The 23126-nt window shown below is 35.8% G+C and overlaps 1 protein-coding gene across 1 annotated transcript in view; it reads right to left on the reverse strand.

The window, feature by feature from the left end:
- The window catches only part of LOC110452034, a 27805-nt gene extending 7699 nt beyond the window's left edge, over positions 1–20106 (reverse strand). Inside the window, exons 1-5 of the mRNA XM_021500296.1 lie at positions 19804–20106; positions 10819–11154; positions 4386–4419; positions 1354–1499; positions 666–744 (exon numbers count right to left, since the gene is read on the reverse strand). Coding sequence (XP_021355971.1) covers positions 666–744; positions 1354–1499; positions 4386–4419; positions 10819–11154; positions 19804–20050 — 842 coding nt within the window. The 5' untranslated portion in view covers positions 20051–20106. The remainder of the gene's footprint in view (positions 1–665; positions 745–1353; positions 1500–4385; positions 4420–10818; positions 11155–19803) is intronic.
- Positions 20107–23126: the final 3020 nt, after the last annotated feature.

A 23126-nucleotide genomic window follows, 5' to 3' on the forward strand; every position in this document is an offset into this window, starting at 1 on the left:
CTAAGGCTGCAAGCTATTTTGAATGGAATATACGACACCAGTATACTTTTATCTGTTATTTTTGGTATGAATTTCTTATATGGCATCAATTTTGTAAGTCAATTAATACCCAAGTGTATTGAACTTCAATGTACTAAAACAACCACTTATCATACCGTCGCTTCGTCTGTACCTGACAGCATTGTTAGAGCTTTGAATGAAGTGAACAGAAAGTGACATTGTGATCAGTCAATTCAAGCAGTGATACTGTAGACCCGGATATATTTGCTTCATTTTCGCCTTTATCGCCCTCCGTAATGAGAGCGAACTAATCATTACAGCTAATATAAGCAAACAGCATAATAAACATAGTAATTAAATGTGGAGGGCAAAATCAACCAAAAAAAAAAAGTCAGGAAACAAATTTACATAAGTGTCACGACACTTGTTTTTGTTTCCTTTTCTGTTCTATAAAACATGTACTTCGATGTATTGTCAAACAAAATTTGAATAAAACAAAGTTTAAACCAAAGTTTGACGTGGCGACAATTTCACGGTATAAGCAGTATTTTCACTCTGTGATAAACATCAATTTTGATATATGTCACTGTGTGTGGAAGTATCAGTTTTTTCAGTGCCAAAAATGATATAAAAAAATACAAATAATATTTTTTTTTTAATACTACCATTCGACGAACGTTAAGGAGGAGCCATCTTTCCACTTAAAATCTTTCCATAACATCGTATTTGCAGACAGTGTCAATCCTGTAAGAACAAGAGACATTTCCTCATATCTACTAAAGATGTATTTGATGTTAACAAATAGTCAGGGTCAATTTGTAAAAAGCCTGGTTAGCTTCATGAGTCACCAACACAAATGTTCAAAATGTGATTTTTGAGAACATATTTAAACTATCTAAAACAAATATATTTCTTATTTATAGATAGTTTAGCATTCACTCTACATGTTAGTTTAGCTATGAATTTTAGTGTACTGTAAATAACAGTTGTTGAAACCCCAAATTACATATATTAGCGATTAGTGAAGCTAACCGGGCTTGGATTGCCGGGGCAAGGTCTTTCTCACACCGAGTTATATTGAGTTAGTTTGACCAAAGAAATGTTTATCGCCGGCAGTCCTTTTTTAATGCATGAAAAGAGTATCAACCCACACAAAGACTGTACTGGATCACGCATTAGACATGATACAAAAACAAAGCTAAGACCATTCAGATAATATCGATAAGTTGATCCAACTCTCTTATGGATTCAAAACACTTAGTCAATATATCAGTATAACCATCACAGAACGTGCGGCAATCAGAACATTATACTCAGTAAATAACCTCGGAGGAAATAGATAACAAATCTCACCAAGCTTCAGTTCATCCGTTACTGACTGGTCCAGGTGAAATGCTAAATCGAATATCCATTTATCCTTGCGACGTGAGTGGATGATGGCCAACGATCCATCGTTATTCCTGCACTCTTCTTCACTGATAAACTCTATACACCCGAACCTGTCAATGAAGAAGAGTGTTGTTTTTATTTCTCATTTCAATATTCACCGTCTTATCTGTTTGTATCGATGATCTTTCTTTAATGATTACCGAATATCGTTCATAATAACATAATACCATTATCAGAAGTTTTCATTTATACTGACAACGTTCTAAACGTTCGTGCAAATGAAACGTACATATATACTCATAATATAAATATTTATGCTATTTTACTTTAATCATGTGAATAATACGTCGAAGATGAAACTCAAACGAGCTCAATATAATTTGATAATGAGTTTGAGATTTTTGTCATCATAAAAATCACAAAATGTATATAAATAAACACCATTTCAAAATAACTAGCGAGAGAATGAGATCGACAACTCGACCAGTTTTATAAAACTATCGCATTGTTTATTGATACTTCACATGTAATATTTCAATATTATTTATATACCTCATTTATTGACAGGTATTTTGCATATGTCATGACCATTATCTACGGAATTGTAATACATACCAGTTTCATAATTCTAGTTTCCGTTTCAAGTTCTCTTACATATATATATATATATGACAGTGACGAATGTTATAAAGCAAAACTTTATTTTAGTTGGTTCATGTAGTTAATATGCAACTCGAATGTAGAATGTCTACTTTAAGTCTCACTTAAAGGCTGTATGTTTTTAATAATTTCCATCAATATGCACCGTATGCTACATTGCTATCTACCTTATATAGAAATGTATGTCTTTATCTGTGATATTTTACTATATTTTTGTTATCAGTTCTGTAATTGGACCCTCGGGTCTGTTGAATTAGAATGATATATAAATGAATAATACATGGTTAGATGAGATGGAATGTTGACAGTCTTAACATTATCAGAATAGTTTGTACCAGCTGAACATAAAATGACAATCTTATTAGTCATCAGCTAATGCCGATTTGTGTGTCTGATATATTTGTTCTAATATGAATAATCCTGAAATGGTCCAATTATTATACATGTAACTGAGCTATCAAGAACGAAATGACGGAGGGACATCACATACACTTTCAAATGTCAGTATTAATTATGGTTACATCTGAACGAATGAAATAAAATATTTGTGTAGGTGTCAACGTGATTTTCTATTTTTCACTAACAGCTGTGTCCCTGACATTAACGTTTCATTAATGACAGTTGTAAGATTGGTGAAAATCACATGACTATGTTTAATTTGATTAAACTATACCATTATTTATAATCACCATTTATATAGATAATTTAAGAGTAGCGTGGTACCTCAAAGATATTGCATAGCATGCCACGTCAATGAGTATTTTGTCTGACAAACACTCTTGTGTGAAATTGTGGACTGCATAAAATATCTCAAACAGATTATGCAAGAAGTCCTATACCATCCTGCAAGTACTTATATAATAGATTGTATGCTGGAAACTGCCTTTAGATGCTAAAAAGTGAACAGTATTGAATGTTAACAACAAAACAGGGTAAATGTGTTAAAAGCCTGCTTAGCTTCATGAGTCCCCAATACAAATGGATTTTCGAGAATATATTTAATTAGTAAGTATCTGTTGTAGCCCAAACTTATGAATACGTAACACTATAAATGTTGTATAGGAACCTTTCATTTTCGCTTTATATTTTTCGAAACGATCGTATGGTAAAGTTATAGTTTTACCTTATTTGTGTTTCTGCTTCTACACACATACTTTACAAACAGGTGTTTCCTTTCTACATATTTCTAGTGATATTTTGCATCAAGTTTTAGAATAAAGGATATATAAGATCAAAATCTGCCATGCAGGTACATATATGATAAACAGTTTATTGGCGGAACCACACTAAAACCCTTGCATACTTATATTGATAAACAATCAGGGCGAATATCACTAGGCAATCATACTTGTTATTAAACAGTTTAAATGTAAGTAAAACCGAACAATCTGCCGAACAAAAATAAACATCCGACGGTTCTGATGCCGTAAACAGGATCATTTCTAACCGCAGCGTGTTTTTCTTATGTACGAGATATAGTGACGTTGTGAATTCGATGTGACTATAATCACAAACCTAATAATCTTATTTTAACGTATTTTTTTTATATATTCCACTAGGTGCTTCATAAACAGCATGTCAACGTCAACGCGAATTGATACAGGTATCAATTAAAAATACAATTCAATCTGTTCATTTATATTCCAGAAATTAATTATTAAATACCGATTTCAGATAATTACTTTATGTTGTGTGTATAACGCCAATTACGTAATATTGAAAGAACAGTGTGACGGAAAAAAATCCTCGTCATTTGAGCGATTGTAACAAAGCCAATCAATATAGATCAAATTGACAAAAGTATCAAATGGCATAATCACTTATACCACGTTGCATCTTTAAGCAGGTATGTGTAAAGTCAGCTTGCAAAGTAAAATCATTCTATATATAAACTAGAAATGCTTTCATAGATGTGCTGGTTTTTCAAGTTAGGGAGAAATTTAATTATCAGTGTACACAATTAACATTACCTCGCTCGGTAAATGGGTTGAAAAATGTTGCTTGCACGATTAACATGAAATACTAGTTAATCGATTTAATTTTCTGTTGTTGCAATAAGTTATTACTTTCTAACATTATATGGGGTTATATCTATTTTCTACATTTATCTAGGAACACTATAGAACTGGGTTTTCCATCATTTCCCCATGTCACTAATGTTGAGTCCTAAATGGACAATATGGCCGTAAGTTGCTGTTAAACTGTTTGCTTTGTTTGACTCGACTAACGAAATTTTTCAATAGTTGCTTCCTTACCCCGTATTTCTGGTGATTTTTATAATCATTATAATGATTTCTACTTTCTAGAGTGGATAACTGTCAAGGAAAAATACTCACTCCGCTGAATAAACTCCATTGCCTCTGCATGTATCTGTCAAATAATCACGATAACATTGATTACTATATATGAACGAGCAAGAAGAATCAAGACACAATAGTATAATAACACTATTCAAATGTTCAATAAATCACCTCTGGTATATTGTTATCCGTTTAGAGTGAGCTGCGCTACGGTAAGTATTCCTGAACATTCGGTTTCTTACTTAAAATCTACCAATGTGAACAAAGAATGCTTCATTTTCTTTATCAAATTCAATCAACAGAACGGAAATAAAAACATTTGCGATTTCATATTCAATTCTGGCTTTTAATAAACACCGAAGACGTGAACGGGCTAACCATCGCGGTATATCCTTGTCCCTGTTTTATTTATACACGTCAGAAACTTGAGGAATGTGTATTATTTTAAAACAAATAAAAACAGTTCAAGCAGGGTCTTTGATAATCCAGTATTATATCCTTAATGCATCCAGACGAGGATACAATTTGTTTTGTAATCCACGGTATTTTCGGAGGCCTTGTGATGAGAGAGCTGGCAGATATGACACTTAACCCCACTCTGACCTTTATACAAATAAACTATTTATACAACGTAATATAAATGTGTTGTTCTGTTGCGTAACCAGAGTATTCACAAACACACACAATACAGAGACATGACAGTGTACAATAGTAGTGTGGATCTGGTTGACCTACCGTACACGAACTCGACATAACTGTGTACAATAGTAGTGTGGATTTTGTAGACCTACCGAACACGAACTCGACATAACTGTGTACAATAGAAGTGTGAATCTGGTTGACCTACCGTACACGAACTCGACATGACAGTGTACAATAGTAGTGTGGATTTTGTAGACCTACCGTACACGAACTCGACATAACTGTGTACAATAGAAGTGTGAATCTTGTGGACCTACCGTACACGAACTCGACATAACAGTGTACAATAGTAGTGTGGAGCTGGTTGACCTACCGTACACGAACTCAACATAACAGTGTACAATAATAGTGTGAATCGTGTTGACCTACCGTACACGAACTCGACATAACAATGTACAATATTAGTGTGGAGCTGGTAGACCTACCGTACACTAACTCGACATAACTGTGTACAATAGTAGTGTGAAGCTTGTAGACCTACCGTACACGAACTCGACATGACAGTGTACAATAGTAGTGTGGATTTTGTAAACCTACCGTACACGAACTCGACATAACTGTGTACAATAGAAGTGTGAATCTTGTGGACCTACCGTACACGAACTCGACATAACAGTGTACAATAGTAGTGTGGAGCAGGTTGACCTACCGTACACGAACTCAACATAACAGTGTACAATAATAGTGTGAATCTTGTTGACCTACCGTACACGAACTCGACATAACAGTGTACAATAGTATTGTGGAGCAGGTTGACCTACCGTACACGAACTCAACATAACAGTGTACAATAATAGGGTGAATCTTGTTGACCTACCGTACACGAACTCGACATAACAGTGTACAATAGTAGTGTGGTTCTTGTTGACCTACCGTACACGAACTCGACATAACAGTGTACAATAGTATTGTGGAGCAGGTTGACCTACCGTACACGAACTCAACATAACAGTGTACAATAATAGGGTGAATCTTGTTGACCTACCGTACACGAACTCGACATAACAGTGTACAATAATAGTGTGAATCTTGTTGCCCTACCGTACACGAACTCGACATAACAGTGTACAATATTAGTGTGGAGCTAGTAGACCTACCGTACACTTAACTCGACATAACAGTGTACAATAGTAGTGTGGTTCTTGTTGACCTACCGTACACGAACTCGACATAACAGTGTACAATAATAGTGTGAATCTTGTTGCCCTACCGTACACGAACTCGACATAACAGTGTACAATAATAGTGTGAATCTTGTTGTCCTACCGTACACGAACTCGACATAACAGTGTACAATAATAGTGTGAATCTTGTTGCCCTACCGTACACGAACTCGACATAACAGTGTACAATAGTATTGTGGAGCAGGTTGACCTACCGTACACGAACTCAACATAACAGTGTACAATAATAGTGTGAATCTTGTTGACCTACCGTACACGAACTCGACATAACAGTGTACAATAATAGTGTGAATCTTGTTGACCTACCGTACACGAACTCGACATAACAGTGTACAATAGTATTGTGGAGCAGGTTGACCTACCGTACACGAACTCAACATAACAGTGTACAATATTAGTGTGGAGCTAGTAGACCTACCGTGCACTTAACTCGACATAACAGTGTACAATAGTAGTGTGGAGCTTGTAGACCTACCGTACACTAACTCGTAATGAAAGTGTACAATAGTAGTTTGGACTTTGTAAACCTACCGTACACTAACTCGACATGACACAGTGAACAATATTAGTGAGGATTTTGTTGACCTACCGTACACGAACCCGACATGATAGTGTACAATAATAGTGTGGATCTTGTGGACCTACCGTACACGAACTCGGCATAACAGTATACAATAGTAAAGAAGTAGTGTGGATTTTGTAGACCTACCGTACACGAACTCGACATGACAGTCTACAATAGTAGTGTGGATCTTGTGGACCTACCGTACACGAACTCGGCATAACAGTATACAATAGTAAAGAAGATCTTTTAGACCTACCGTACACGAACTTGCCATGACAGTCTAAAATAGTAGTGTGGATTTTGTAGACCTACCGTACACGAACTCGACATAACAGTGTACAATATTAGTGTGGAGCTAGTAGACCTACCGTACACTTAACTCGACATAACAGTGTACAATAGTAGTGTGGAGCTTGTTGACCTACCGTACACGAACTCAACATAACAGTGTACAATATTAGTGTGGAGCTAGTAGACCTCCCGTACACTTAACTCGACATAACAGTGTACAATAGTAGTGTGGTTCTTGTTGACCTACCGTACACGAACTCGACATAACAGTGTACAATAATAGTGTGAATCTTGTTGTCCTACCGTACACGAACTCGACATAACAGTGTACAATAGTAGTGTGGTTCTTGTTGACCTACCGTACACGAACTCGACATAACAGTGTACAATATTAGTGTGGATCTTGTAGACCTGCCTACACGAACTCGACATAACAATGTACAATAGTAGTGTGGATCTTGTAGACCTGCTGTACACGAACTCGACATAACAATGTACAATATTAGTGTGGATCTTGTAGACCTGCCTACACGAACTCGACATAACAATGTACAATAGTAGTGTGGATCTTGTAGACCTGCTGTACACGAACTCGACATAACAATGTACAATATTAGTGTGGATCTTGTAGCCCTGCCTACACGAACTCGACATAACAATGTACAATAGTAGTGTGGATCTTGTAGCCCTGCCGTACACGAACTCGACATAACAATGTACAATATTAGTGTGGATCTTGTAGCCCTGCCGTACACGAACTCGACATAACAATGTACAATAGTAGTGTGGATCTTGTAGACCTACCGTACACGAACTCGTAATGAAAGTGTACAATATTAGTGTCGATCTGGTTGACCTACCGACACGAACTCGACATGATAGTGTACAATAATAGTGTCGATTTTGTAGACCTACCGTACACGAACTCGATATGACAGTGTACAATAGTAGTGTGGATCTGGTTGACCTACCGTACACGAACTCGACATAACAGTGTACAATAGTAGTGTGGATCTTGTGGACCCATCGTACACGAACTCGACATAACAGTGTACAATATTAGTGTGGATCTTGTAGACCTGCCTACACGAACTCGACATAACAATGTACAATAGTAGTGTGGATCTTGTAGACCTGCCGTACACGAACTCGACATAACAATGTACAATATTAGTGTGGATCTTGTAGACCTGCCGTACACGAACTCGACATAACAATGTACAATAGTAGTGTGGATCTTGTAGACCTGCCGTACACGAACTCGACATAACAATGTACAATATTAGTGTGGATCTTGTAGACCTGCCGTACACGAACTCGACATAACAATGTACAATAGTAGTGTGGATCTTGTAGACCTGCCGCACACGAACTCGACATAACAATGTACAATATTAGTGTGGATCTTGTAGACTTGCCGTACACGAACTCGTCATAACAATGTACAATAGTAGTGTGGATCTTGTAGACCTGCCGTACACGAACATGATATGACATGACGTTAGGGTTTAGGTTGGTACAGGGAGTAAGGAATCGACGATCAGTTAGATCTGCTGTTTTTGGAGATACATTTGTTCACATTTTGCAGTATCGGAATAAGTGTCTATTAATATTGTTAGATAAATAATTACATCAGGAAGGATATCGTGTCGGCTGGCCACTGGATATCATGAGATGGATGGTACAGTCGGGAAAGAGACGTTCAGATTAACTTACACTTTAACGTTGCCTTTATTAAGGGTTTGGTCTCTAACACAGCTAAAATTAAATATAAAAATCAATGATAATTGTGCATTACATGATATCATACAAAAAAGGCATGATCATGGTGCGATAACGAGCGTATTTGGCAATGGACAAGAAATCATATAAATCTTATATGTCCGATTACATTTAGATTAGGCTTAGATACTAAGATGTGCTCTAAAAGATCCTAATACAGAGTGTGACATGGTTACTAAGGCAACCATGGAGTATATTTGAGGTTTTTCCTCTAACGCCGAAGCCTTGCTTATCGTCAATAATCCTACTTCCTAAGTATTTAGAGCTAGTGCGTTTGTTATACATAAACATACAAAGGAGTACCTTGTTTGTCCGTGATTCAGTTGTTGCACGCTGTCTGCCGTCTGTGTTTATCTTGCCTAATTGAATTGCGTGGTTGCATCGTGGCAGAGATCGCCTCTTTGTTGTGGTTTGTGATTTGCGCTATTATATTAGTGCTGTGTCGCTTGTTGTCATTAACAAACGTTACTTTTCTCATTATTCTTCGATAATTTAATTATCGACGTCTTAGTTTCGTAGCAAAAAAAAAGAAATCATTTTCCGTATAAAGTAATCGACAAATCGGAGCATAGACGTCATAATTGTCCGGTAAATATCGACCGTAGACGAAACACAGTTCCCTATATTGTTCCTTATTAGTAAGACGTTCTCTGCTTTCTGAGTATGATTAAAGGATGTACCCTTAATGGGGAAGGGGGTCGGGGTTGAAATGTATATCTATGTACTCCTCCGCTCGTTTTGTTTTATTACACTAAACGAAATGCTTGATTCTGGAGTTGGGCTATCAGTACCTGAAATTTCCTGTAACGGTGTATATTATAGCTATAATGGTTCTAGCACAGTTAACGTGAATGTGAATAACAAGCCATTGTACGTTAGTGACTTACCGTACATAAACTTGACATAGCTATATTGTACAATAGTAGTTAACATCATGTTGACTTACCGTACATACATTTGATATAGCCATATTGTACAAAAGTAATCAACATCATGTTGGCTTACCGTACATACACTTGACATAGCCATATTGTACAATAGTAGTTAACCTCATGTTAACTTACCGTACATACACTTGACAAAGCTATATTGTACAATAGTATTTAACATCATGTTGACTTACCGTACATACACTTTACATAGCTATATTGTACAATAGTAGTTAACATCATGTTGACTTACCGTACATACACTTGACATAGCTATATTGTACAATAGTAGTTAACATCATATTGACTTACCGTACATACACTTGACATAGCTTTATTGTACAATAGTAGTTAACATCATGTTGTCTTACCGTACATACATTTGACATAGCTATATTGTACAATAGAAGTTAACATCATGTTGTATTACCGTACATACACTTGCCATAGCTACATTGTACAATAGTAGTTAACATTATATTGACTTACCGTACATACACTTGACATAGCTATATTGTAGAATAGTAGTTAACATCATATTGACTTACCGTACATAAACTTGACATAGCTTTATTGTACATTCTAACACGATTCGTTGGAACGCGTTTTTTGATTGGATCCGGACCATGTTCTAATTTGCGATAGAATCATGAACAATCGTGTTAAGCTCCTCCCATCGCACTTAAGCCACGCCCCGTTTCTAACCAAAACAATATGGCGTCAAGCTAGCCCCTTAGCGAAATCCCGCTGATAAGGCTAGCAGGCAACAGAACAGAAACGACCGATGAAAAGTATTTGTTGAATGAATTAACAAATAAAAAGTAAACATTCCTTGTATGAATATTTACACACAACTCTTAACAAATATATACAATTAATAGTACGTTGTTTTTCGTGTCTATACTAGCGATTATCGGTCTCGAGTTCAAACCCAAATTTCATGTTCTAATAGCCAGTATAGCCACTCAAAACAACGTACTATCCCCTAAATAGTAGTAATTATCATGTTGACTTACCGTATTCAAATTCGACATAGGTCGTGCTATTGATTTTCTTCCCGACATCCTTACAGCTGTACCATCCCCTGTCCCCGGGCAGAGCAGATCGGATCTCTAGGACGCTCGTCAAGTATTCATTGGTGATCGTCTCACTTACTGTATATCTGTCCACAAATCTATTGAAGAAGCCCATGGGCATACTAGCATCGTAGCCATACTCCCTCACAAAGTATGATGTAGCATGGCGGAAAAACCAGGAAAAACGCATGTTGTCCTTGACTTGTGCTCGGCAGAACAAGGTTATTGTTTGGAATTCTTTAAATATTGCAGAGCTCTTGTTTAAAAAATAGGGCACTGAAATAAAAATAGTTCATAATTTAGATAGGGAGTAAAGTGTCGTGTTTTTATTGCCATACCAAGATGAAGCAATGTCATAATTTACATTCACAAACCGTACGCCAATGGCATCTGAAAATATAGCGTTTCTTTTCATGTATTTGCCCCTTTTAGATGTACGTAAAACAATCCTGTTATCGATGTATATCTAGTTAACAAAGCCGTACTCTTACACATGTTACAATTGAGAAAACGTCACTATCACAGGTAAGTCATTTTATTACACTGGATAGTCAGACAGAAATTCAATACTTTAAACTAACCTGTTGAGATGGCTGTTGTTTACAAGGCTGTTTCCAAATTCCTACAACCATGTTACTTACAGAGCCATCTTGGGTTGTCAGTATTTCAAATCCAATTCATGACCTCCTCAACAGACAGCTTACTCAAGTCCATGTACATAGTAGTATTGACATCTCTCTGGTGTCAATACTACTATTGCCATGGACCCGTGTAAGGTGTCTGTTGAGAACGTCTAAGCTATGGATTGGTAGGGAAATATCATTTCATGGAAAGATTCTTTATCATGACCAAGTTCGTCATTGTAATAATAATATCAATATTGATATTTTTATCAATAAATAAACTAATTTAAAGTTAAAAGGAGCTTCAATACAGATATTCGTGCAATGATATTTAGGAATAGGAAAGTGCAGGTAAACTTGATTTTAACAAGGCGAAACTTATAACTTGTCTCTTTTTAGCTATTGTGCCAATAAGGAAACTACTTTAAAACAGTATTTAAGTTTGATCTCTTTATCGTTGGTTTAAGTTGTATTAATTGATTATTTCATCTTACGTTTAACTCATATAAGAAGTATTGTGTATATATTTAAAGTTGGTTGATATGCTTCCTCTTTCCAAGGTCTATCATGTAATTTAAAGCTATCTGTATACGTGATGTAGTGTTGTCATGTCGACTGAGAGCATCATCAACCCTTTATGAATTTCTAACAATGCACAATCAATGAAATTGAAAGTGAATCCCAACCGTCATTAGCCTTATAAATACCAAATGGTGTAAATGTTGTATTATATGAGAATATACTCAGCACATTTTTATTTGATAGCGTATAATTGGAAGAGACCATTAAAATGGACAAACTGGCCATATAGTGAAGTTAGATTATTTACTCTATTCGGCTTATTGTAATGACTTACTAATTTGTTTTAAATAAGTGATTCATTGTTTCATAATTCTCGTGGCAAATTCCTCTAGTGTAATCATGATTCAATGCCTTATTGTATTCTCTATTTGACCTTCGTTTGAGTCAGTGAAGCAGATAATGTAATTTACGGGCGGTCAACCATCCAACTACTGACCAAGCAGCCCCCCCCCCCCCCCCCCCCCCTCATATTCTTTAGCTGTTACAATAATAACAATACAGAAATACCTATCATTCCAAGCCGGAATAATAATATTGATGATAATATATGAATAGAGGAATCTGAAACAAAGACACACTCTAGATTTAAGAATTCAATCAAGTCTCCGAATGTAGTGGCATCAGTCATCAGATGTTAATTCACCCAGATCTAACTGTCTGCAAAGCATTTCAACTACTTTTTAACATGTCATATACTTTTTTTTCATATCAAAATATGTTAAAAGCAATAAGTATGCCTCTTTTCAGAAAGGGTTATGGGCAATCTCAATAATATTACAGACCGCCATCATTATTGTCTGCTGCAGAAAACCACGTTTTATTTATTTGAGTGGATTATTCAGATTTGTTTCCAAACTAACACCAGTGTGGCTTCATGTCAGGTAACTCAATTGTTTATCAAGTAAAATAAACTTATCATGTTTTTGTTCTATAATCATGACATTTCTGATGTGTTTCACGTCGTTTTGCTGACACTACATCTACTTTTAAATGATCTAAACTATGTATCAAAATAGAATTTTTTATTAATCATGATTCACAATCACATGATATATGCGCAAAGCGATGATGAATGAATTTTAAGGGGAACCGAGGCTTCATTAAAATAAATTCCTCCCATTTAAATGGTCTACTTTACCATTATTTTGGAAGCGAATTTTAAGTTTATCTGATGAACCATTGAGTGCTGGTATATATTCAAATTGAAATGGTCGATTTATATAAACTTGTACTTTTCACTATGTAAAAAAATCATAGTTGTTCTCGGGACGTTAAAACATGTATTTGATTATGATAACATTTTTAGATAAACCTTGTTGGATTATAAATGTTCTTTAGAAATTCTATGAATACCTATCATGTTTCTCGTCGTGTTCTATTTCAAATACTGATGCTTTAAATCCGAATGTTGTTATTGTAATACATGTTTTACTACTCAGAAATGAACACCTGTGTGTAGACCAGACACTGCAACTTTTAGAAATGTGCATAGTTACATCAGCGAAACGTTGAGGTAACATTGTGTTTTTCATCGTTATATATTCTGTTAGGTCGTTATTTCCTTTAAAGCCTTTCTGATATTACATTTAGTTTTTGTTCTGTAAAATGGATTTCATTGTAATCAGTATTGTGCCATTTCTCAATCAATATGAATGTATTACACATAGGGCTATTGTTTTGTTGTCATGACCAAATCTGTTTACTTCACTTAAGCCATAGAATATGCAGAAATCTATCCAAACAATAGCTCCATAAGTAAACATATCCATGTACATGAAAATCTAAACGACGGCGCACGAGTTTCAATAACACTTCTTGTGAAAAGACACATGAGGGAGTAATTGCAGTAATCCTGTACAGTTTGTTTGCAGATCTACACAGACACGTAGACCGAACAAGGACTAGACCTTTAACCTATTCATCATCATTTCGTATAAGCCATAGAGGACATTTGTAAATAGGAGTTCTTTAACAAAGAAACTATTGATATCGCATTACATGAAATAATATTTTCAAGTACACATGTCATGCAGTAATTGGAAAATATAATTCAAACAGAAGTCTTCCAAACAAGTAAGTAATTAAGTTGAATCAGCCACGGTTCTGGCACCAAATTCTGCACCCGTGGATAGAACATTCCTATCCAACATATATACATAAATATTGACTTTTTTCTTCAACCTTTCCCGAACTTTAGTAAACACGACAAAGACAATTTTAACACACGATATAGAAATAGTAACAAAGATTGGTATTAGCATTGATTGATCAGCTTAAGTATTTACACAAGACCTTCTGTGTTAGCTTACGCGAGCAGTCCGACGTCCATGTGGTGATGTGACTCCCTGACGTAAAACAATCTTACAGCATTTGGACGGATTTTTCCGTTGTGACGATATGATGCTGTCATCCGATTGTGACTTCAAAATAAGAAAGGTCCCTGAGATCAACCATGTGGAACCAACGCATCCCTTATGCTAGATCCGTATCGGGACATGTGTATCTTGCAAATGCAGAGGTTGGAGAAAAGACACTGAACAGTCTACATTACGAGATTCTTTAAATAATTAAATAACTAAAATTTAGGTAACAGAAGGATTATCACAGACGTCACAATATATACTAGACGCCGTCCATCTACTCTCAATCGGCTGCAATTTTAAGTAAATAATATCTCAAACATTTTGCATTGTGTTTAAATTGAAATTTTTATAAAGATTCTTGTCTGTGTGCTCGTCATTTATCTCGAAAATGGTTGGAACTCATTTTGACAATCCTGGAGGAATATCATCCATATAATCTAATTTGGTCAAAAACAGATTTGTAGATATTACCTTAAACAGACAAGCCTAAACTAACATTTGGGCTGAGTTCATTTGTGTGTCTCGTTGTTTTGTTGCCACCACCCAAATCTCGCTTTGAAGACTTTGATTTTACTTACATTATATAGGTGAAGGTTTCGTTGTGAGGCAGCAGACGGTTACCTTTCAAGAACAACTGGTCTCATAGTATTCTAAACCTATATCAAAGGTACCAAGGTACGCAGGTAAACCTGTTCTTTGCTCATATTTTGCCCTTGTTTTATCGATTTCGAGGTGCTAAGGTATGTAGCATCTCCAATGACACTTTATTGTGCTAAGGTATGTAGCATCTCCGATGACACTTTATTGTGCTAAGGTATGTAGCATCTCCGATGACACTTCATGGTGCTAAAGTATGTAGCATCGCCAATGAAACTTCATTGTGCTAAGGTATGTAGCATCTCCAATGAAACTTCATTGTGCTAAGGTATGTATCATCTCCAATTACACTTTATTGTGCTAAGGTATGTAGCATCTCCAATGACACTTTATTGTGCTTAGGTATGTAGCATCTCCATGACACTTTATTGTGCTAGGGTATGTAGCATCTCCAATGACACTTTATTGTGCTAAGGTATGTAGAATCTCCGATGACACTTCATTGTGCTAGGGTATGTAGCATCTCAAATGACACTTCATTGTGCTAGGGTATGTAGCATATCCAATGACACTTCATTGTGCTAGGGTATATAGCATCTCCAATGACGCTTTTTTGTGCTTAGGTATGTAGCATCTCCAATGAAACTTCATTGTGCTAAGGTATGTAGCATCTCCAATGACACTTTATTGTGCTAAGGTATGTATCATCTCCAATGACACTTTATTGTGTTAAGGTATGTAGCATCTCCAATGACATTTTATTGTGCTAAGGTATGTAGCATCTCCATTGACACTTCATTATGCTAAGGTATGTAGCATCTCTAATGACACTTTATTGTGCTAAGGTATGTAGCATCTCCGATGACACTTCATTATGCTAAGGTATGTAGCATCGACAATGACACTTCATTGTGCTAAGGTATGTCGCATCTCCAATGACACTTTATTGTGCTAAGGTATGTAGCATCGACAATGACACTTTATTGTACTAAGGTATGTAGCGTCTCCAATTACACTTCATTGTGCTTAGGTATGTCGCATCTCCAATAACACTTCATTGTGCTAAGGTATGTAGCATCGACAAATACGATACCACGGTGTCCAAGTGGTTGACGCATCTGGAATTCTGCTACTACTAGCCCTTCACCACTAGATCGCGGGTTCGAGACCTACAGCGGTCTGTGGCCCTCGGCCCTCAGAGACCAATTGGAAGCAACATATGTAAGCTTACAAACTGAGGCTGGTGGTTTTCTCTACATGAGAATACCATATGCCAAAACATTGAACCAAGTCACAGAAACATTGGCGATTGATTCTTAATTGAGCTATCAAATAGGGAAGATCCTCTCATTGCAGCAATATACCATATCCTCAAAAATACAAAGATGATAACAGATAGTAAATCAATAAAAAGTAACACTTTTACTCAATGCTATACCGACCGTTACAAACCCACCACAAATGAACGAGTAGAATTAAATATATACAATCAAACGGTCGTTACTGTAAAGCGATATGACATGAGATTACACAGCTGAACTAATGGTCATAGAAATCGCCCTGATTGTCATAAATATTATCTCTGCCAATGTAGCTTTGATATATCTCTCAGTTCAGTAATGTCATTAATATCAGAGAAAAAATGTCGACCCATATCACTCCGTGCAATTAAATATAGGATCACTGAGAAGGATTACTTCGGAATTAATCTAGGAGAATGGGTACTACCGCACGTATACATCCCGCGGGTAATTAAAGAATCGGCCAACTAGCAAAGATCGCTCCTGGGTCAATGATAAGGGAAATATGTTTTTCTTAGATATTTTACATTTAAAAAGACAAATATAGCTTTTATAAAATAAATCAACAGTGTAATCAAGAGATTTGCTTTTGATATGGCTAGATAGTTGGCCTTAAATAATCATAAAAAATACGCAGAAGGCAAGCATCTTAAGGAACAATGGAGAAATTCATATTAAGTTAACGTGTTACTGTACCATATAAGGACTCACCATGGTGGTACTCGATAATAAATCAAAACTATCCATGACATTTACGACAATTGCGATTGAGGGCAATATCAAAATTAAGATTTAATTAAAGAGTAGCAATATGATAGAAAAAGATAATGTTCTCATAGGTTCAGACTGCTATACATGAAACGCCGTCCTTACATTATCAGAATAATTGCATTTCATTTCAGAATATTTATGGTCAAGGTCCTTGATACAACCCCAGCTAAATGGTAATGATGGACAGAATCGTTAACAGTGGTAGGTCCTGATTCTCTACATTATAACTAACAAAAATCAATGCAACATTAGACTGTTTCATCAGTGTACTTATGTTTGTCATTTACATCTGATACGGGTAAATCAAAAGTTCATATAGAGTAAAATACATCATCAAAGCCTATCAAGTCCACCTTAGCCCGATATGTAACACCTATCTTAAAACATTGTTAACTAGTAGTGGATGTTAATGTCAATCTGGCTCAAACGAAAAATAGAAATTGTTCAATAGTTTCTTGTCTCGGGGACATATTCAACAATAACAACACTATTAACTACAAAACAAGCTAACATCTCGCGACAGTCTAGACCTTGAGGCTAGATAAAGAGTTTGTGCCAACAACGTGTCAGCAATATTCAGAACATCAACCTATATAACTCGTGCAATATTGACAAACTGGGCCCCTCATGCCAATACAATTTATAACACACAATTCTTTATATGTCTCTTACTCACCGAACACAAAGTGTTTAAAGCAAATGAAATGTTTAGTTATTTAAAACAAAAAGAAAAACTGTCTCGAGCGAAGCATTACATTATAGACCGGAACATACAACGACAGTTTAAATTAGCACATTTCACAGCAATTTGTTTTTTAAATCAGTAAGTTATCAAAAATAACCCTTTTTGTAATCATAATTTATTCAAAGATACTATTTGATCGTGTCATCAGTTGAATGCTTATTGGAGTGTTAAGTTATACATTTGTATCGTATCAAACTGATACTAGTCCTTTGTCCACCTTTATACATGCGATCCATGTTTTGTTGGAAAATAATTGCTATAGATCTCATCAATGCTGATTGTACAGCGTGATACATGAAGCGCAGAATGGTAAGCATAAATCTACACAGACATTAAAAGAGTTTCCTGTTAATAACGTGTAATCAAACGATACCTTATTTGTACACTCTCAGTGTGAATGGTACCATGATATTATCATTGTCTTTTACTGTCGCCGTAGGCTTTAAATCTATGGTTGATAAAGCAGGTAGATACCTTCAAGGATGAATTTCCTAATGGATTGTAATCATTTAGAAAGGGAAATGTGAGGTTGGTATGACAGTATTAAATCACTTATAAAATCAGCGAATAGAGATGGAATTGCAAGATATTGAGCTAGGTAGTGGTTTAAGTGTTTAGAATAATAGCATTTTTCTTGATTTTTATCTTCGAAACTAATAGCAAATAACAAAAAATAAGTATATAAGGGTGCGGAATCATTTTGACATTTTTTTTAATGTAACTTAATCATGATCGTTTTTCAGATAAGAACTACTGATGTCTTGTTACTTATCACATACACATCTCTAACACCACTACCTTAATAGGCTTTGAAGAAGTGTGTACAATATTTTTGCGAAGAGAATCATACATAATTGTAGGAAAATACTTCCTATCGGTAATGGTGAAAACAAGTTTATGATATCCGTTACTGCTGGTTGTGGCTCATGTTTATATCACCATAAGTTACATGTTTGTTTTCAAAATGTAATCAAGCGGTTACTGCTAGTTGACGCAGATAATAAGGCACTCGCCGTTTACCGAGACGGCTGGGGTTCGACTCCCAAGTCGGACGTGAACAAAATGGGGTCACCTTTCTGACCACGTAGAAGTTCTGCATTTTTTCGGAATTTCTACTCGTAGGGGTGAGGGTTCCCAAAATGGAACGGAACTCAAATTGGAACACTTTTAATATTTCTGATGCACCATTTTTTATAGTTTCAGTAAAAATGAATGGTGTGCATTCTCAATCAAAATAAATATAGTTTTATGCATTTTGAGCAAATTTCATCTGCCGACCTCTTAAAAATTGCTCATGAACTCAATTGGAATATCAAAAACGTGAAAACATTCCCGAGAAACAGTACAGTGCGATAACATAAAATATCCTATCATATTTCTTTACATGGAAAACTATATGTTCAAACAAATGTTTCAGAGAAATAAATACTATAATTAGTCAGAAATCGTCAAAAACATTTTGAAATGAAGAAATATTTTTACATCAGTAATTTCATAAAATTACTTATATGATGAAGCGTCTCACTTTGGGTACTCGACCAGATTAAAACTCCTCCAAGTGAATCTGACTTACTTTAATGGGTACTATAAATAGACACACGCGCTTTGATACACAAGAAACCGGAAAATGAAGGCTAAAGGTATGGATTGTTTCTTTCAGTAAAACAGAAAGTCTCTCAGAAACTGTATAGGAAATATTAAGCTGAAAATTCGGACAGAAGAAGAGTGATTAATATAAATTGAAATAACTTGAATATTATTGTTTTAAAATAAATAAAGTTTTCAATAAGATTTTTTACAGATACAATAGTTTTACAACCACCAACCATCACACGCATGCAGTCCTTCTTTGACAATTTTGGTTGTCATCGATAAAACAAACACATAAATAAAAAAAAATAAAAAAATCAGTCATCTGTTTATGGAAGTTGTCGAATATCTACCTTGAAACGTGGAGTTTGTTGTATCAGTTGGTGCTGTACTCGTAGATCCCATGTATTCTCTGGAAGCTGTATCACCAGGTGCTGTACCTGTGGTGGCCATAGAGTCTGTCATTGTACCAACATTTTCAGGTACCTTACCTGTTTTATTTGCCGAATCTATAGTAGGAGTTTCATTTCCACGCGTAGTAAGTATTCTCAAAACGATCACAATTACCCCAAGAAACGCGGATTGGCGGTAATTCATCATGGTGTAGTGATGTCTAAAACCGCCTCCCTATTGTAGTTACAAGTTCAAATTTATCATTATCGGCAAAAAACTGAATAACTTTATCGTTACCATGCTCCTTCGTATACATCTGCTCATATGAAAAATTATATTCCTGGTGATGAAATATCATGTGAAAGGGCAAACGTTCTGGCCAATTTGAACAGACAATTACAACGAATTACAACATTAACAGCGCCTCGCTAGAGTTGATATCCAGATTCTCAATGACCCTACGAATCCTAGCTAAGGAGATTTACTAGTCCAACTGTCCCCGATGCATGGCTGTGGATCAATTTATAATGATTACCCATTAAGCCGGCGTACAACAACAGCAACTGTCCGCAGTGTGCTCAGATTGAATCTGTAATGACATCATTTTCGAGTATAGCCTGAAACAACCAATCAGGGATCGCTCAGTCTGACCATGTATACGGATGTATTACTGTTTTGAAATTAGAATAATAGGCTGTAAACTTTACCTAACGTCCATCGTTTATCTCTGTTTTAATGTAATCAATAAAATACTCACAGTTCTCAGAATTGTTTCATTTCCACACCGTGTCACTTTGTTATTTTCCCTCCGGGTATTCAGATTGCGAATATACACGGTGTTGTGTGCAATAGTGTGTTACTATAGCTGATGGGACACAAAGTGTGCCCATCCTTTAGTCAGGACTAAGTGCAGAAAGCAAATATTATCATTATAAGTTTAGTATTTGACATATCGTTCCAGTAACTAAATACGTCCTGTTTATGATATGGACTATTTAGAGTATTACGAGAATAGCACTATCATCTAACGTCTGTGTTATTTCATCACATCATCGACCTATGAATTATTGATGCATACATTAATTATTTGTTGCTGTCAAGTTGTAACTTCACGAAATCAACATATATAATTGACATTTAATCATTCTAAGATTGATACTATAGGTTTATGCTTTAGCTAGTTTCTGATTTAGATTTTCCATCCGCAATATGTAATTTTCACTCTGGAATAAGACGGAACACCTTCAAAGTATTACGTATACTGATGGAGGTAAACATGATTAGAAACTGTTTTATAATAATAATTATAATAATTCGAGGTTCCTATATACTGCTTTATCACAACCTTGTACGTAGGTCGTCTCAACGCGGTTCACAAATTATTATCCGTGGTTATAGGGCATTTGCAACCAGCCAATATATTTCTCAACTACCTTGGGAGCATACAGTCGGTGCTGCCATTTCGGTGCTCACAGCTAGCATTCTACAATTCTAACGCTGCCCAACCACGTACTCATTTACAGCTGAGGAGACTGGAAAAGGCGGAGTGAAGTATCTTGCTCAAAGATACCACACAGTGCCGTGCCGTGACTCGAAACCGCAACCCTTCGGTCACGAGCCCGGTGTCTATTTTGTTTATAAATAGTTACTAATTTTTAGCGAATATATCCTTTTCAATTAAGCATTAAACGATATATTCGTTTGAGTGAGTGACGTCAGAAGTATTGTGATAGAATCATTGTACAATTACAAAGAAAATCATTGCCAAACCATCGGAGATTGTGTTGTGTCGGAACTAAGACCTTGACCCCTCCCCCTCCCTTCCGCTATGCACTTGCAATTGGCCGTGACAGTGCAGAAGTATTTTGTGTCCGTATAATTTCCCCTCAAAATAAGGACAATTGGAGGCAGTGTGGCAATCATGTAGTCAAGAACAATGTAAACAATGACCATTGGTAAAACTGTTTGTTGAAACGATTATTGTGTTTGTCTGAAATGTGACATTTTATACCAAAGAGGTATGTTTGTGCTCAATAAGTCAATTTTAACCACAGACCTGTGTTTCTTACTATCAATCCAATGTATACTTTTTTTTGGAAACTGTAATCAAATATGGAGACAGATAACATGAATATCCGTGAGATATATGACAATCAAGCACGAAGATAATACGTCTGATACAAATAACAGCATCCTTTATCTGTACTTTTCAGTATACCATACAAAGCTTGTGTAACATGTTTACGCGTGATACTGGTGTGTGTGCACATCACGAAGAAATAATGTCATCATTCTAGAAATGTGAAGCTTTATCTTAGTCTTCTCGATAATAGGTACTACATTGATCTTTCAGGAATACACCTGTATTTATATAATTTGTATTATTAGCGTGTGTAAAAAATAACCAGTATATGATCGATGCCACTTTTAAGAAAAAAAACACCTTTTCAATAGTCAATAGTCATATCTGTCTATTCAACACTCGCATATTCCCGGAGGAATGACCTTGAGAACAGGTTTATTTGTTTAACATTAAGTTGTTTTAGTGCTGTATGATTCAATGTTTTCCTGATGGTTTGCCTTTATTGTGTGTCCGATGGATTATGATATGTAGATGAACGGAACTAGCTAACTTGTAACATGGCTATTAGTATAACGTCATGCATCAGTTATATATCAAGCATCTTACTTGTCGTCGACATCAGTGTCATAGTGGATCAAAAGTTCGGTACCAAATTGCCATGTCAGATATAGTATATGTCTACGTTATAACACATTAACATGCCAGGTATCGGAATTTTGTGTGTCATGTTCCTCTTGTGTTTTAACAGGACTTAGTTCCCATCTGGATTTCTGATATGTTGGCACCTACATCAACGATGAATCCTAGTTGGAGGAAACAGCTGTATGTTTCAGTGTAATACATTTTCTCATACTGTTATCAAAATTTAGGTGCAATCACTCGTGAATCCTACATAGAGGATCTTACATGAGTGGCCATGTCATATTGATTTTATTAAACGAGTTCAATAGATTGATATGACACGAGCCTTTAGGCGAGTGTCATATCAAATTATTGAACGAGTTTAATTAATTAAATATGACATGGACACGAGTGTAAGATTCTATTTAACACATAACAACCATTATTTTAAAAAATAAATTCAAACACAACTATGCGTTATCAGCTGACTCTATATAGGTCAAAACCAAAGTACTCCGATCATAGTATTGCCGTTCCGCGCAATGTAAAGTAGTTCCATATTTGTTTATTTAAATCATG

Source organism: Mizuhopecten yessoensis, unplaced genomic scaffold (assembly GCF_002113885.1).
Source record: "Mizuhopecten yessoensis strain PY_sf001 unplaced genomic scaffold, ASM211388v2 scaffold6363, whole genome shotgun sequence".
Classification (NCBI taxonomy): Eukaryota; Metazoa; Mollusca; class Bivalvia; order Pectinida; family Pectinidae; genus Mizuhopecten; species Mizuhopecten yessoensis.